The sequence below is a fragment of the Stegodyphus dumicola genome, chromosome 6, assembly GCF_044657685.1.
Source record: "Stegodyphus dumicola isolate Sdum_Otavi_A_Nest chromosome 6, ASM4465768v1".
Taxonomy (NCBI): domain Eukaryota; kingdom Metazoa; phylum Arthropoda; class Arachnida; order Araneae; family Eresidae; genus Stegodyphus; species Stegodyphus dumicola.
In genome coordinates, this window is record NC_140773.1 from 86,498,809 (window position 1) to 86,514,768 (window position 15,960).

The following is a 15,960-nucleotide window of genomic DNA, read 5'->3' on the forward strand; positions in this document are numbered from 1 at the left end:
GACGGTCTCACCAATTACGGATTTGAACATTCAGTGAGGCAATTCATAGTCATTACAGAGTCTAATGGCCTTGAATTTGTAAGACGTTTATTACCTGTGCATGAGCTGTTCACATATTTAATTTCAATCAAAACAATCACTTTCTTCTTGGCGCTTTTTTTTTATTCAAAAGGGTGTTTTAATAACTAGTCACATCTTCCTCAATTTTGCACATAATAGCACTTGACTTACTTAATGATTTAACTTCATACAACATGTTCAACATTTTATTAACTAAACATGTTTTTGTTTTGAGAGTATACAAAACTAATTTTTTGTTTATTAAACTGCTTTACACTCTCAGTTTAAATTGCTTTTATAAAGTTATCAACTTGAGGAACGTTGCAACTGGAAGTGCGCATCTAAAAAATCTCACTATTTTCTGCTATTGTATTATCTTCATTTTTTGTAACATCAAAAGCGATGATTTCAGCTTTATTTGTGAATCTCAAATTGCATTATAATTCCATTATGTTCTAAATCATGATTTTGAATAAATGCTAGATGCCGGATGTATGATCGGATTGCTCTGAATCTATAATAAGTAAACTCTAGGTTCTTTGGGAAGCTTCAGATGCTCATCTCCTAGGCAGAACGCAACCGTTTCACTGTGAGCTCTTATAAGATTTACAAATATGAATTGTTTTAGAGATATTTAGTATAGGAAGGGCTTAACCATTGACCTGTGGTATATGGCTGGTATACCCCATACTTTTACCTGTACCTTTACCTGTAACGTTTGTAGATTTACATCTATGTTTAAGAAAAGTATACTTTTCTTTTAGCCACCCAGATTTCGATTAACATTTACATGTCAGGCAACACCTTCCACCACCAGTCCAGAAACAACAGCACCTCCGACGGGAACAAGCACTACCGAAATACCAACAACAGATGGAGAAACAACAACAGATGGAGAATCAACAACAGATGGAGAATCAACAACAGATGGAGAAACAACAACAGATGGGGAAACAACAACAGATGAAGAAGCAACAACAGAGGGAGAAACAACAACAGATGGAGAAACTAAACCAGATGGACAAGCAACAACAGATGGACAAGCAACAACAGATGGACAAGCAACAACAGAGGGAGAAACAACAACAGATGGAGAAACTAAACCAGATGGACAAGCAACAACAGATGGACAAGCAACAACAGATGGAGAATCAACAACAGAGGGAGAAACAACAACAGATGGAGAAACTAAACCAGATGGACAAGCAACAACAGATGGACAAGCAACAACAGATGGACAAGCAACAACAGATGGAGAATCAACAACAGATGGGGAAACAACAACAGATGAAGAAGCAACAACAGAGGGAGAAACAACAACAGATGGAGAAACTACAACAGATGTAGAAACAACAACAGATGGACAAGCAACAACGGATGGAGAAACAATAACAGGTGGAGAAACAACAACAGGTGGAGCATAGTATTTTAAAATTAATGCTTCGTAGCACCAGTTAAAGCCACCAACTAATAGAATCGGGCACGGCAAAGAATGAGAAGTAGCTACACGTGAAAATGGACCTGAACCATAAATTAATTTATGGAAATAACCAAAAGTGAATGGTTCTTGAGGTGCAAAACTAATATCTCTTTTCTTGGATATAATGATTGAAGAGCTTCTGATATATTGTAGTAATGAATTCGAATCTGTATTAATCAAAATGGTTAAAATAAGAAACCAAATTAGCTAATGTGCTATGTCTTAAAATATATTGCATTATTTATGTAACTTTTCAAAGCATTTTCAATTTCAACTTTTCAAACAAATTCTTTTCCCTTACAGAGTATATTCCCATGTCATGTCTTATACAACTTCCTATGAATTCAGTAACATATTAATTATTTTTTTACCTCTCTTCGTATAATGCGAGTTAGTTATTACCTTGATGCCATAATAATCACATAATGGAATGAAATGTGCATGCAATAACATTCACGTTAGCAATACGGAAATAGAGCCGGTTTTCAGTGGGTTGGTATAAGCGTTTTCAAGTGTACTCTCGTTTCGTGGCAACAGTTTGTAGAATCGTTAGATTATCTTGAAGCAGGAGATGTAAAAAATGTGCAGTGCCCTCGCCAGGACTCGAATTTGGACCTCTTGAATACACGCTGCGTGCTACCGTTACACTACGAAGGCATGCTGGATGCTTGTCCATCTGGCGTTGTTTAAGAGGATAAAATACCTTTTATACCTATTAAAGGGCGAGTAAATACTTTTTAAAGAGCGACTGAAATTAGAAGACTCACTTTGATGAACGAATTATTGTATACCACCTTTCAGTTCGGGGAGTATTTATGGAGTCATTAAGTTATTTTTATGAAGCAGGAACGTGAAAAATTTGCAATGCCCTCGCTGGACTCGAACCTGGACCTCTCGAATATGCGTTGCGTGTGATATCGTTACATCAAGAGAGCGTGCTGGAAAGAGGGAGAAAATACCTTATAAGTTATTAAAACTGAATTAATATATTTAATTAGGCAATTTATTGCTATATAGTATCTAATTTAATAATTTATAAAGAAGCAAACCGATTCTAAAAATTTTTGAATGCCATCATTGTAAGAATGTATAGGAAACACATTTTAGGATTTACATTTATAGTGTAAATATTCACAATAATGATCTTTTAGAAATATTGCAAGTATGTGAATTATTTCTAATGTAAATTACACAAGATAGAGATATCAGTAAAAAACACTATTTACAAGCCTTTTGTGAAGGATGAAATTATAATGCTTTTAAATACTCAAATAAGCAATGTACTGTTTTAATTTTTATGAGGAAATCAAATGACTTAATACAAAACACGAAATCCATGGCATCAGAAACAATGTTGCAAATGTTCATAAAAAACGTTATTTGGATACATAATTACATATTAAATAGTGGCGCAAGAGAATTATTAAAGTTTAATTTACTATTTATTCTTATGAAATAACTTAAAAATCAGCTAAAGGTGAACTATGAGCTTGTTAAGGTTTATTGCTTTTAAATAGCATAGTTAAAAAATCATTAAATATGAAATGAATTTAAAATCTTATATTTTGCTGAACGACAACGTTGAGAACTGCGTGTGTGCAAGTAAATGTGCAAAATAAAGATTTTATATTTCGTGAAGTCACCTCCGAAAGGCCATGGACGACGTATAAGTAGTAATGTAACGTCTCCTGAAACACTGACTCGTCCAGCTCACGTTTTTGCAATCATCAGCATTCATCTTGCACAAAACACACCAAAGTGTTTTGCGGACTTTTGAAAAGGACTGAAACAGAACAGTATACCCAGCAAGCATGGGCATAAGGAGCCTGAAATCCATGAACTTGTGTAACAAAATTCATACCGTCAGAGGGCTGCCCAATATACTAATTGCCGCGGTGGATCAGTTGCCCGACCATTGATGGAAATGAAAGGAAATAGCCTAATGCATAATGTAACATAAACTCAATGGACGTTCCTAACGACAACATAAGAAATATAATCAAATAAAACAGGAAGGAGGCACAGTGTGTCAAAGGATTATTCAAAAATGGGCTAATAGGCCCAAATCGGCTTTTGAATTTGAAACCACATTTTCTCAATCTCTCAGTTAATTTTCAGTCAGTCTTAGATTTTATATGCAAACAATTAGAAGAGAGAGAAATTTCGTGCGCAAAGAAGCATGATTTGGTCATAGTATAAACTAGCTGTGTACAATAATAACAAGCAGAGAGAAAGATGGAACCAAAATTTAAGTGAACTAACCTATCACTAGCAAAATAGGTCAGTAGGATTAGGAGGATTCCCGCTTAGCCTTTTGTCACCCTGTAGTCTACATAACAGGATTCCAAAAGCTTTAAAGAGTAACCATGTGTATCTACTAACATAGACAGAGCGCTCTGATGCAACAGCTATAAGAAATCATGATATCTATGTAAGCAGCTAAATCATGAAATAATCAGCTATGCAAAGCGAGACACTGGGGTGGCAGAGGATAAATCATAGTGGAGGTATCAACTAGTTTCTGGATAGCTACACTTAAAAACGTGTGCTTTTCTAAAGTGTGTGTGTATGCGAATATTTACGATGAAGCTTTCCTTTTCTATTGCAAATCATTATCAAAATCACTGCAAATCATTTGTCCGTGTATTTTGTATAAAGCGCTAAATATATTTTTCTTCTCGTTTTGTTTCTATTAATTTTAATTTGAAAAATAAATTATAGATCTTATGAAATGGTAATGGAGAAAGATAAATTACTTGGTAGAATAACGTAATATAAGATCTTGTTACAGAATGAAACATAATGGGAAACAGAGAGACAAAATTACAACCTTTCCTACCGTCAAAATGATCACTTTTCCAGATAAAAAACACATCTTATAGATATCTTAAAACATGAAATAAAGCTAAAAGTTACGAGGAATAGGTGATTTTCAAATTACTGAAATATCATACTATACGAATCTGTTATTGTAATCTAAAAGGTGAAATGAAACGCTTTACCCTCAAGATCAGTATTAGCCCTAGAATTGGCAACGTACAGAAAAAATTAAATCAAAGGTTTTCTTTTGTAAAGTTGGCAATAGGTGAGCGAATGATAGTCTCTCAGGATGGTGGATGATAAAGTCTGTTGTTACATAATGAATGTAACATGAATGTAACATGAATCGTCTGAAGAAAAGTTTGAACTACACATGATTTTGGCATTAAAATACTGCAAAGATCTTAATGTATTCCATAACATACTTTTTAACAGTTATTTACAAATAGGCTCACTGTAGCAATAATAAACTAAGAACAAAATTTAATAAATGAACAACAAAAGGAAAAAAAGAAGCATAATTAATATGCGGCTTGATTATTCATAATCGAAAAATTTCATTCGTTTTTTTTTAAATAAACAACGTCTTTATATCTTTATTAAGACAGCAGTCTATATTGAAACATTTAAAAAAATAACAACGTTGCTCTTAGTACATGTTTTCAAAGTTTTAACTCGGAAAAAAAATAGACATTTATAGCACATTATCACTCTTATTTCATTTATTTTTGCATGAATTAATAGTATTAAAATTCAGCAGTAAATTTGTATTAAAATATAATTTGTTAAATATCCGCACAGAAACTTTACATTTATGCTCTTTATGAAATACCTTTCTAATTTTATTATGAAGTATCCGTGGCTAATTATTCATCATCGCAACATACACGGTATCAAATCTGGCTGGCACCTTGTTGGCAAGGTGACAGCATAGCCGGATGTCATAGACTTATACTCGGATTCAAACTCTATAGAAGGCCTGGATGTTTGTAAATGTATCATGTATTCGCTGCATGAAAGCACGTAAATAACTGTAGAGGAGCCCTTTCGATAGAAAGAGGCCAAAAGAGGAAGAGAGCTGGAGGAAGTAGAATTTAAGGGCTTGATCTGATTTTACCTCAGAGCACCAATCAGTGCTTCTAAGCATTCGTACTCTGATTTTGAGAGATTATTAGTTAGACATACTTTCTACCAAAAGTATTATTTTATCTTGCATAACCATTGGCATGATCTGAGTTATCGTATAAAATTTAGAGAGCTTATCCTATGAGGGAGTGAATGTATCGTGAATTCGCTGCATGAGAGCACTTAAAATACTGTACAGCCGAAATCCTTTCGAGAGGCTGCCAAAAGAGGAAGAGAGGTGGGGGAATTACAGCTGATTCTGGAAAAAAATCATTGGGCACCTATACGGTGATGAAGGCCTAAGTCAACAACAGGGCAACTCTAGTCTCTTGGCTATGATAGAATTGAAGGACTTGATCCGATTTTACCTCAGAACACTAATCAATGCTTCTAAACTACCGTACTATGATTTTGCGAGGCTATTAGACATATTTTCAGAATATGTTTATCCTTGCATAATATTGGCATGCTTGGAGTTTTCGCATAGAAGTTAGAGAGGTTATACTATCACTCACAATCTTCTGAAATAAAACTAAATGCCAGTCATTCGAGGCTGGCACTTCAATAGACAAGAGAGTCTCATTTATTTGAAATAATGCTTCCTGTGTACACTTAAATTCTATCATCAATCTGCGGACGTTGAATGGCAAAAGTATCCATATATTTCAGTAATTAGATACTGTTTTAAATTTTTGCTAAGAAAACAAATTATCGAGTGATAAAAATATTTCACAAAATAAGATAAATGACCAAGAAGCCCCAAAGCCAAAAAATGAGCTCATAACTCGTAAAGCGAATGATGATGTTCAAGTAATACTGCACTTTCCACGGTAAATATAGAACTGATTGTGTTGTCTCACATTCATATGTTTCGCTTTGCAATTAATGAATATCATATTTTTTTTAGAATGTATTGATTATGCGTATGCAGTAATTATAACTATGGTAACTTAAATGACTTGGTCATATGAAAAGATGACAATTTTACTAAAACATTTCACCAAGAGAATATTAAAAATATCTCAAGAGAAAAACATTAATTTGAGGACATAGCCTTGACCTTATAAATTGCAAGAAAGAATGTTCTCGACTAAACTGGGTGTTATGGGAGAAAAAAACGTTCTATAATAATCCATAGTGAGAAGTGATTATGCGGAATAGTGCAGTGTAAAACAATGGTTCATATCCATTTGGACGAGGCTCAGCAGCGGCCGAGCGGTAAAGTCGCTGAACACTGGTAGTTCGGTCCGAGGTTCGAATCCCGCGAACGGGCTGGCTGCATGGGCGTTTTCGTGGTTTTCCCCATGTGTAACGTGTATACGAGTCAGTTTCCCTTAGAAAGTCCTCCACGAAAGCATCCCTCCCCCTTAGGCAGATAGCCCTAGTGTGCTTTGCCATAATTGAATACACCACCACCACCATTTGGACGATATTGTAGGTTTGATGCATGCAGTACTTGGAAAGTGACGTTTAAACTGTGAAATGCACAATAGGATTCTCTCTCATTTATTTGTTTCACGAGCTCAGGGATAACGATTATGTTGTATTTATAGGGAATAACATAATGGGATAGTTTTTCACAAATCTGAAGGGAAATTGCGCTCCATGTCTCCTTAAGATTTTCACAGTTTTCGTGAAACGGAGTTTTCTCCTGTGAATGTAAATCGAAGTAAATCGTGCAAATCGACACTTATCATTCGACTTCGGACGAACTGTTGCTATGAAACTTGCTATTTAACATTACCTTTCCTTGCTACATGTTGTAATGACTTCTTTCTCTTACGTAATATCCGCCAAAGTCAAGACTACTTTGAAAAAGGACTGGCTCTTTCATATCATCGAGAAGGGGAATTTCAGCTGTTGCCTGAACATTATAGAATGTGACAACAAATAAGAAAATAATGCTAGTATCAAAACACAAAATTATTTTAATTTAAACTCCAACCAATAACTGAGCATTGATAAATGAAATAAATTACGAAAAAATCATAGAACAAATAATCTCACATTTTACACTCGATGAAAATCTTTCTAACGCTTTGTGAAAACAACACATGAAAATTAGGCACTTCCTCGCTTAAGCATTCGAAATATATTGGACAACATATTCCATTTCCTAGTGTTCTTAATATTAATACTCAATTATTTCAAAAACCGCCTAAGTAACCATAACAAATAACGAAAGCTTTGCTTCTGAAAAGTAGCAGGTAACTACAAAGATAATCAGCTCACTGCGAACAAATTTAATTTTTGTTAAGAAAACTGATGTCTAATAATAATAATAGTCTCCCTGAATTAGAATTAAACTAATATCTTAAAGATAAGTGGAAGTGAAAGTAGTGAATCTCGTCAGCTCGAAAGCTTTTTTAATTAGGTTTAATAATTAACAGAGTGGTATGTGTCTGTTCTCATCATTTCGTGTAGAAGTCTTATAACAATTTTTGAACTGAGCGAGTAAGATTGTGAATATTCTATTGTACACTAAGCGTTCTCTTCTAGTATTTAGTTCAGACTAAATATTTCGCACTACTGCGTGTTTCAAATAGAGTAGTTTTAGTTAGAAGCACTAAGACTGTGATATCATCCCGTTCTTCATCCACCGCCTCATAGAGAAATAACTCCACCTTCTTGTATTTTTAAACATTTATTTTACAAACACAAAACTAATACTAAACTACAATACTAATAACTGAAATATATAAAGTAATAAAAGTGAATTTCGGTTTCATTAATGGCTCCCACGAGCCTTCCGTATGACCTCTTTGTCGGTCTCCCTCTTGGAAACTAAACCTTTGGCGCCTCTCCAGACTGAGAGTTAGCGCCCTCTATACATCTCGTTGGTTGGCGTCACCCATACATCACAAAGACATACACAAAAGCAAATCATTAAACCATCGAAATTTAAATTCCTGAAACTAAAAAAAAATATTTCTTAGACCAGTACTTTCGAGAACATTCTGGCATGTTATGTAACCGCTACTATAAATGTAGAGTTCGCGCCATTTTTCGCCGGACTGCTTTCTCCTTCTGCTGCTGTAAAACCTTTCCTGCCGCTCTTTCCATCTATCTCCCTTTGTTAGAATAGTTAGGACATCGAAAGCCTAAATTTAACCTTATTTTAATTTAAATCATTATTGGATATGTAATTTTGGAGAAACTAAAGAATAATGGTCTGCCATTTGAACTGAATCAAGATGTGGTGTAAGGATCTTAAGTTTTACTAACGTTTATTTTATTTTAAATCTTTACTATCACTTCTTATTTTCTACTTCCGGCCAGAATTAAAAGCTTTAACTTATTTATGCAAATTTGTCTTGCGAACGCCAAGTACTTAAAATGTGGCTTTTTGACAAGCAAGAGAGAGGAAGGAGCTATTAGAAGCAGGTCGCTTGCCATAGTAGTTTTACTCGGTTGCTGGTTGCCTTCAAGGCCAGAGGTTTAATCCTCTTGATAATTTTAAACGTATCGTAGTGTTAGCAGTTCTCTGTACTACATACGGCTTTTTGCTAATATACGGCCAATCTTGGAGTAGGCACTTGTTTGATTAATCCAAAGTTAGTTTAGTTAGAGTTTAGTTAATATTTTTATATTCTTACGTTCAGACCACAAGTGGTTGGTCTCTGTATTCCGAAGTCCGGAAATCATTGTAAAGAGAGAAAAATAAAGGGTTTCGTATACCCTTCCTGTGTGTATTTTCTATTACTACCAAATTTATTGAACATAGCTTTAGTAAGCTCCCTGTTCCGAGTCAGGACATTTAATGTTCCCAAAGCAAGTAAGGAGGAACACAGAACCTGATAGTGGAATCAAAACAGCTAACTTCTTCTTTGTCGTCATTAGATGCGAAGTTTCTTCAGTCCTGTGCCCGATTGCCAATATATATATATATATATATGTAAGGAAAAAAGTACTGCAGGTATGTATATACTATATACATTTCATTTTTATTATTCTGAGGTTACGGCCCTCGTTACTGCCCTTTTATACTATATGTATATATATATGTAAGATAAAAAATATGAAAGCAAACTTCTAATTTTAATTGACTATAACCTCTTTTATTTTGTATTTAATTTGGGGACTTCCTCTCCCTGTCTTAAAAATAGCGCTATAAGTCTAAACTGTGTCATTCAAATTAATCATGCGAACCTATGTAACGCTTAATGCAGATACCTCTTGCCCAGTCACTAAATAATTATAAACCAAAACATTTTTAATTCGAACTAAAACTTTTTGACTCCCTCCTTTTCCCTCTGAATTGCTGGCAGACTTTCATTTACGCTTTCCTCTTGGCAAGACGCTTTGCGGATACTTTCTTTGTTCACTGAATATGTTCTGAGCTAAAAAAAATGTAGAGCGCCCAAGACGTCTGTCCGTATGTGAACCAATTATTGGAAATCAAGAATTGCTTTCCTCAATAATGAAATTAAAATTATATTGAATGCGGCCATGTCTGTCTTGCCAAGTTTCTTCGCCAGGCATCTATTACGCCACCACCAAGTTCCAAATCATTCATATCGTGTCATTAGTAATTTAAAAAGATGAATATTTGCGCTAAAGCTGCTTAGTAATAAATAAATTATTCATTATTAGAAAAGGTTTTTCATATATCACCTCCAAGGAACAAAAATTTAATTAAAACGATGAATTATTGGAACACAACGATACATTAATGGAATAAATTTTGGTCAGTATTTTAAGCATTATTTAAAGTTATTTAGATTTCTGCTGTGGTAAAAATTATTCAAAAGTTGTATAGAAATATTATTTGGAACCGTAGTAATTTTAAATACTAAAAATAAAAGGTAAAATTTAAAGTACTGAAAAGGTAGCTATTGTCATTGATACTCGTAGTAGATTAACTGACTTGTCAAGAGGAACAAACCAATCCACTATTAAATACTTATAACCAAATTAAATGAGATTGCTTCGTCTTTTTTGTTCGTTTCGTAACGATTCTTCGTTTTTTTCCGAAGTAAGGATCAAATTAATTATTTTACTAGAGTTAGAATATAAGTTATGAGCAAAATTAGTGAAAACAATAAAAATACGTACAAATTAATGCACTATATTAGATTCAAACGCTAAATTAAAATATTTTTACCTTAAATTAAAAGTAGGGACTTATATACAAATTAAGGTACAATGCCAAAAATGAAATTAAAATTATCTTACTTGTTTGCAAAATTTGATACGAAATGGCAAAACTGTAAATGTATTCAGTAATGGAATGTAATAGGGTTGTCGTATTAAGTGTGAGATAATAGTTGTTGGTGATGGTTGAACTCCTGTTTGAGAGTTGGTACCCTCGAACTGGAGAGAGAATCTTATTATTAGTGAAAGTTGTTGTCGGAAACTAGCTTCTAAGTAAAAAAGTTTTTTAATAAAAAATAAATAAATTTATTTCTGGCTAATGATATAAAAAAACATAAAGAAGGACGTATCTTCAATGGGAAAGGACTATTAACCAGGCTGAGAAAATGTAAGTAGGCCTATAACATTTGTAACAGAATAGAATCCCAGAAAAACATTGTAATTTACATTACATACAAAAATTAATTGCTAAATTTACAAATCTTTAACTAACAGACATCCAACTTATGCCGTCTTTTGGAGGTTTAAGAATAAATTATCATAACTCTATTATTAGTTAACGGATTTAAATTGAGTATTTAATTCCTGCTTTTTTAAGACCTTAATTAATAAATTTACATGGTACCAAATTATTTTTAAGAACTTGAATAAGTATTAATATCTCGTTCTGAATATCTAGTGTATCGTTACAAATATTTTTGAGTCGATCCATTTGATTAATGACTTTGTTCCTAATTACATTTTGGAAATGTTTGAAGTCCAATTAATTTATTTATTAGATGCAAATTTTAAGTTCCGGGTTTTGTCATAGAATTTTATTTGTATGTAATTAATTATTTGAAGATCTAGAAATTCGATGACGTTTTGTGAAGAATTAGTTTTACTAAGAATGAAGCTTTTAGAATAAATTTGGGAATTTTTTATTTTGGTAAAGTTATTAAAAGTGATGAGGTCATAAATGCATCTGAAAATACGTCTCTGATAAATTAAATTTTCTTGTTTAACTGTTTTGTGAAATTTAAATCCTTGAACAAACAAAAAGAGGTTAGAAATACTCGTAGATGTATAAGCTCACACTGGTATACCTGTTACATATTTAAATATTTTATTGTCAGATTTAATGTAATTATAAAAAATAGTGCAGTGAAGGAAGTTTTTCCATTTATTAAAGTTTAAAATAGTGAGAGCTGTAGGAAAAATGTTGGATATTCAAGAATGCTATTAAGTATTTCTTCTAATGGAAGAGAAATATATAAATTTTCAAATTCATGGCAGATAATATTTTGTATGTTGATAGTCTGTAAGGTTACAGGAATGCTATTATTGATAATAACAAAAATGGCATTCTGCATTACAAGTACTGAATAAAGTTAGAGATGTTTTAAGTTGCTGTTCAAATATACAGTTTATATATATCATGCAATTATTAATACAATTTAATCTTAATTGGTGTTTTATAAAACTTAGGAAGAGCATACAGGTTAGCGAATCTGTTATATCTAGGGATTACAGAAATGTTGTGTTTTTAAGAAACTCACTAATTTTGTTTATTATTGTAGTCTCAGTGGTATTAGTTCGTTGCTAAGAATTGGTTTTGTAAAGTTTTGTTTGAAGATTTTTTGGCAGTTAATTTTTTAAATAATTCTAAAATTATTATTTGATTTATCTATTTTAGTGATAGTAAATTGCGTTTTTAAATTTTTAATACTAGACAAATGTTCAAGCCAATTTAAAGTACTATTAAATTTTAAAGTTTAATTGTAGTTTTAATTTAGTAAATAACACCTTTTTCTTCTTTATGCTTTTAAGACCCTTAGCCAAAATAAATTAACTTATTTTTTCTCTCTAATTAAAAAAAAATTCTAAGAAATTAGTCTCTGACGACAACTTTAAAAATAAGTAAGATTATCTCACCAGTTTCAGGCTACCATCTCTCAAATAGAGTTCAACACGTCACCAACAACTACTTTTTTCACACTTAATACGACAACCCTATTGAATTCCGTTACTTAGTACATATACAGATCCGCCAGTTCGTTTCAAATTTTGCGAACAAGTAAATTAATTTTAATTTCCTTTCTGGCACTGTAACCTTAATTTGTGTATGTCCCTACTTTAAATTTAATACAAAAAGAATGTATTTATTTTGATTTTATTTTTTAATTTAGCGTTTCAATTAAATATAATGTATTAATTTGTACATATTTCTCTTAACAACTTCTACAATATATATTAATTTGTATAGATTTCAATGGTTTTTTAAATTGTTTTTACAATAATATGATAATGTCAGGGAATGTTTTTTCTAAAGTGACGATCTCGTTTAATATAGTTCTTAATACTTCTTAACGAGTACCTCACATTAAAAAGAATTTTTTACTTATTTTATTTTAGATTTTGTTTATGACAAATGTTATGGCTTAAGCAGACTAATTTCTTTCTAATAATTGAGTTTTGTCTATAACTTATATTCTAACTCTAGCAAAATAATTAATTTGATCCTTACTTCTTGGAAAAAAAGGACGAAACACTCTCATTTCATTTGGTTATAGTGATAGTGGTTATAGTTGATAGTGAATTAGTTTGTTCCCCTCGAGAAGTCAACTAATCTACAATCAATGACAACAGCTACAGACTTAAATTTTCCTTTTATTTTTACTACTTAAAAATCTTACGATTCAAAATAATATTTCTAACAGATTTATATAATTTTTACTACAATAGAAGTCTAAATAACTTTAAGTACTGACTAAACTTTATTCCAGTAATTTATCGCTTTTTAAATGTACAGTTTTTCAAGCAGAACTTCTGTGCATTTATCTTGCCGTCAAATGGATCCAGGATCATGGGACAACATTCTCAAAGTACCTTATTTGTTCTGATTCTCTTTCTTCTCTTCAACTTTTGAACAGTATTACCAGCTGCGATAAATTCGTTATCGAAACCCTGGTTTATTATTAATACAATTTATTATTAATACAAATTATTAATACAATTAAATCTTAATTGGTGTTTTATAAAACTTAGGAAGAGCATACAGATTAGCGAATCTGTTATATCTAGGGATTACAGAAATGTTGTGTTTTTAAGAAACTCACTAATTTTGTTTATTATTGTAGTCTCAGTGGTATTAGTTCGTTGCTAAGAATTGGTTTTGTAAAGTTTTGTTTGAAGATTTTTTGGCAGTTAATTTTTTAAATAATTCTAAAATTATTATTTGATTTATCTATTTTAGTGATTGTAAATTGCGTTTTTAAATTTTTAATACTAGACAAATGTTTAAGCCAATTTAAAGTACTATTAAATTTTAACTTTAAGTACTTAGTTCACTTAGAATTAGAGGTATTGATATCTGCTTTGCTTATGTGCGTGCTCATCATGGTTTCTACGGAAATGAAAGAGCTGATTTCTTAGCTAAAGATGCCTTAAATTTACCCACTGATATCAACATTAGCATTCCAAAGAGCTATTGAAAGTCTTTTCATTATAAAAAGCTTTTAGCTATGTGGAATGAGGAATACATTTCATCTTGTAATGCTGAAGTCACCAAAAATTTCCTTCCTTCTATTTACCATAGACTGAATTCCGAGTCTTTCCTCTCGTTAAATCTTAAAGTGTCTCAGTTTTTATTTGGTCGCGGTAAATTTGCAAGTTATCTGTTTCGTTTTAATCTACGATCAAACAATTTATGGAAATTTTCAAAAAGAGTTCCTCAGGATGTGGAACACTTGATTTTCTCGTGCCCTACATTTGATGGCCCTAGATTATGCTTACAGAACGATTTGAAAATGTTCGGAGTGACTTGGCCAGTGAACTTATCTGTTTTCGTGAAGTCCAGACTGCTGTTCTCTGCTTTTGTTCGCTTTATTTATGCATGTAATTTTTAATGTTTATTTATACATGTAACCTTTAATATTCTAGTTAACTTACTTCTGTAAGCGCCGTGTTGTACATATGTGGTGCACGGGGAGTCTGTATGTTCTCAAAGGGAAAAAAAAATATCGCTTTCAAATACTGACTAAAATTTGTTCCAATAATTCGTCTTTTTAATTAAATTTCTCTTTCTTAAACAAAAAACCTTTGCAAATATATATATCTTTATTTTTGTTTTGTAATTTATATCTTTTTTGAATATACACTTATATGTGTGTGTGTAAGATATAATAAAATATGACAGCTGTTTAAAAAAAAATAATTTGCGACTTTAAAATTAACATTCTAGATTTATGCTCTCCCCTAAATTTATCTGTTCTGGATTCAAGATCTTTCTGTGTTACGTACTATTTTAATGCTTCCTGTCCTCTTGTCCAATCAAATCAATTGTAAACCAAAACTTTCTCCAACTCGAACTGAACCTATCAACTTCCTCCCTTCTTCCTTTGAACTACTCCGTTCTCTTTTGCTTATGCTTCCCTGCCGGCAAGACGTTGCTTTTCCACGCTGCTGCTTATTTACCTAAGATAACGTCGTACTTTAAAATGGAACTTATTGTATTCAACTATAATTAAGAAATATCTTGTCTACTGTGGTGTTGCCATGGAAACACCGTACGAAGTTTTGTGAGTTCTGCGCATGCCCGCCTCGGATGAGCGGCAGATGGTAAGGAGAGAGAGCAGTGTGTATGGAGCGGGAATTTCCCTTCTCATAGAAATGTTATTATTGATGTGTAAAGTAAAGATTATATATTTTATACTTGTGTCTTGCCTCACCATGGAACTCCTACACTACTAAAGAATGATTCTATATGCGTAAAAAATAAAAACTGTGATTCATCAAGTATTAAATGCATCCATCATGCTTTTCCACACAGCCCTAGCTTCAGCCACTACGGTCTTCTCGGCAATCTAAGCAATATCGTAAGCTGTTAAAAGTTCCAATGTCTTCATTTACGCATCTTAAAATCATGACAATTTATAAAAAGTCAAGACAGGATAAACCTGGTGAAAGTTTCCCCATTGGTATTCGAATTCTGTTGCCTTAATTCCAGTGGATGATTCAAATTCGTTTCCGGCGTTCTCAAAAATGCTCTGAAAGTCATCGAGTATCTGCGGGTTCAAGAGAAGAAAAAGCGTTTTAAATAAAGGTCGTTTAGTCAGCGTCGCGATGTAGTGAAGTAGGCGTAATGATTCCTGCTCGCTTGGAATATTCACAATGTTTATTCAGTTCCGATCATCGCGTAAAAAGAAAATTAAACATCCAAAGCGCTATGTTCAACAATCCTTATCAGTAAAATGTGAAATGCAAAATAGTCTTTTGTGCTCTACTATTTTGTGCTTTCAGTGCTTTTTTCATTCAAAGGATGGAATATTATCAAAAGTTATCAAATGTGATATTGAAGTGGTATTAAGTTCCAAATAGAGTAAATTACGTTTTTAAAATGA

At 32.4% G+C, this 15,960-nt stretch overlaps 1 protein-coding gene across 1 annotated transcript in view; it reads left to right on the forward strand.

The window, feature by feature from the left end:
• Positions 1-2,316, forward strand: part of LOC118193138 (uncharacterized) — a 30,452-nt gene extending 28,136 nt beyond the window's left edge. Inside the window, exon 4 of the mRNA XM_035364189.2 lies at positions 825-2,316. Coding sequence (XP_035220080.2) covers positions 825-1,484 — 660 coding nt within the window. The 3' untranslated portion in view covers positions 1,485-2,316. The remainder of the gene's footprint in view (positions 1-824) is intronic.
• The last annotated feature ends 13,644 nt before the right edge of the window (positions 2,317-15,960 follow it).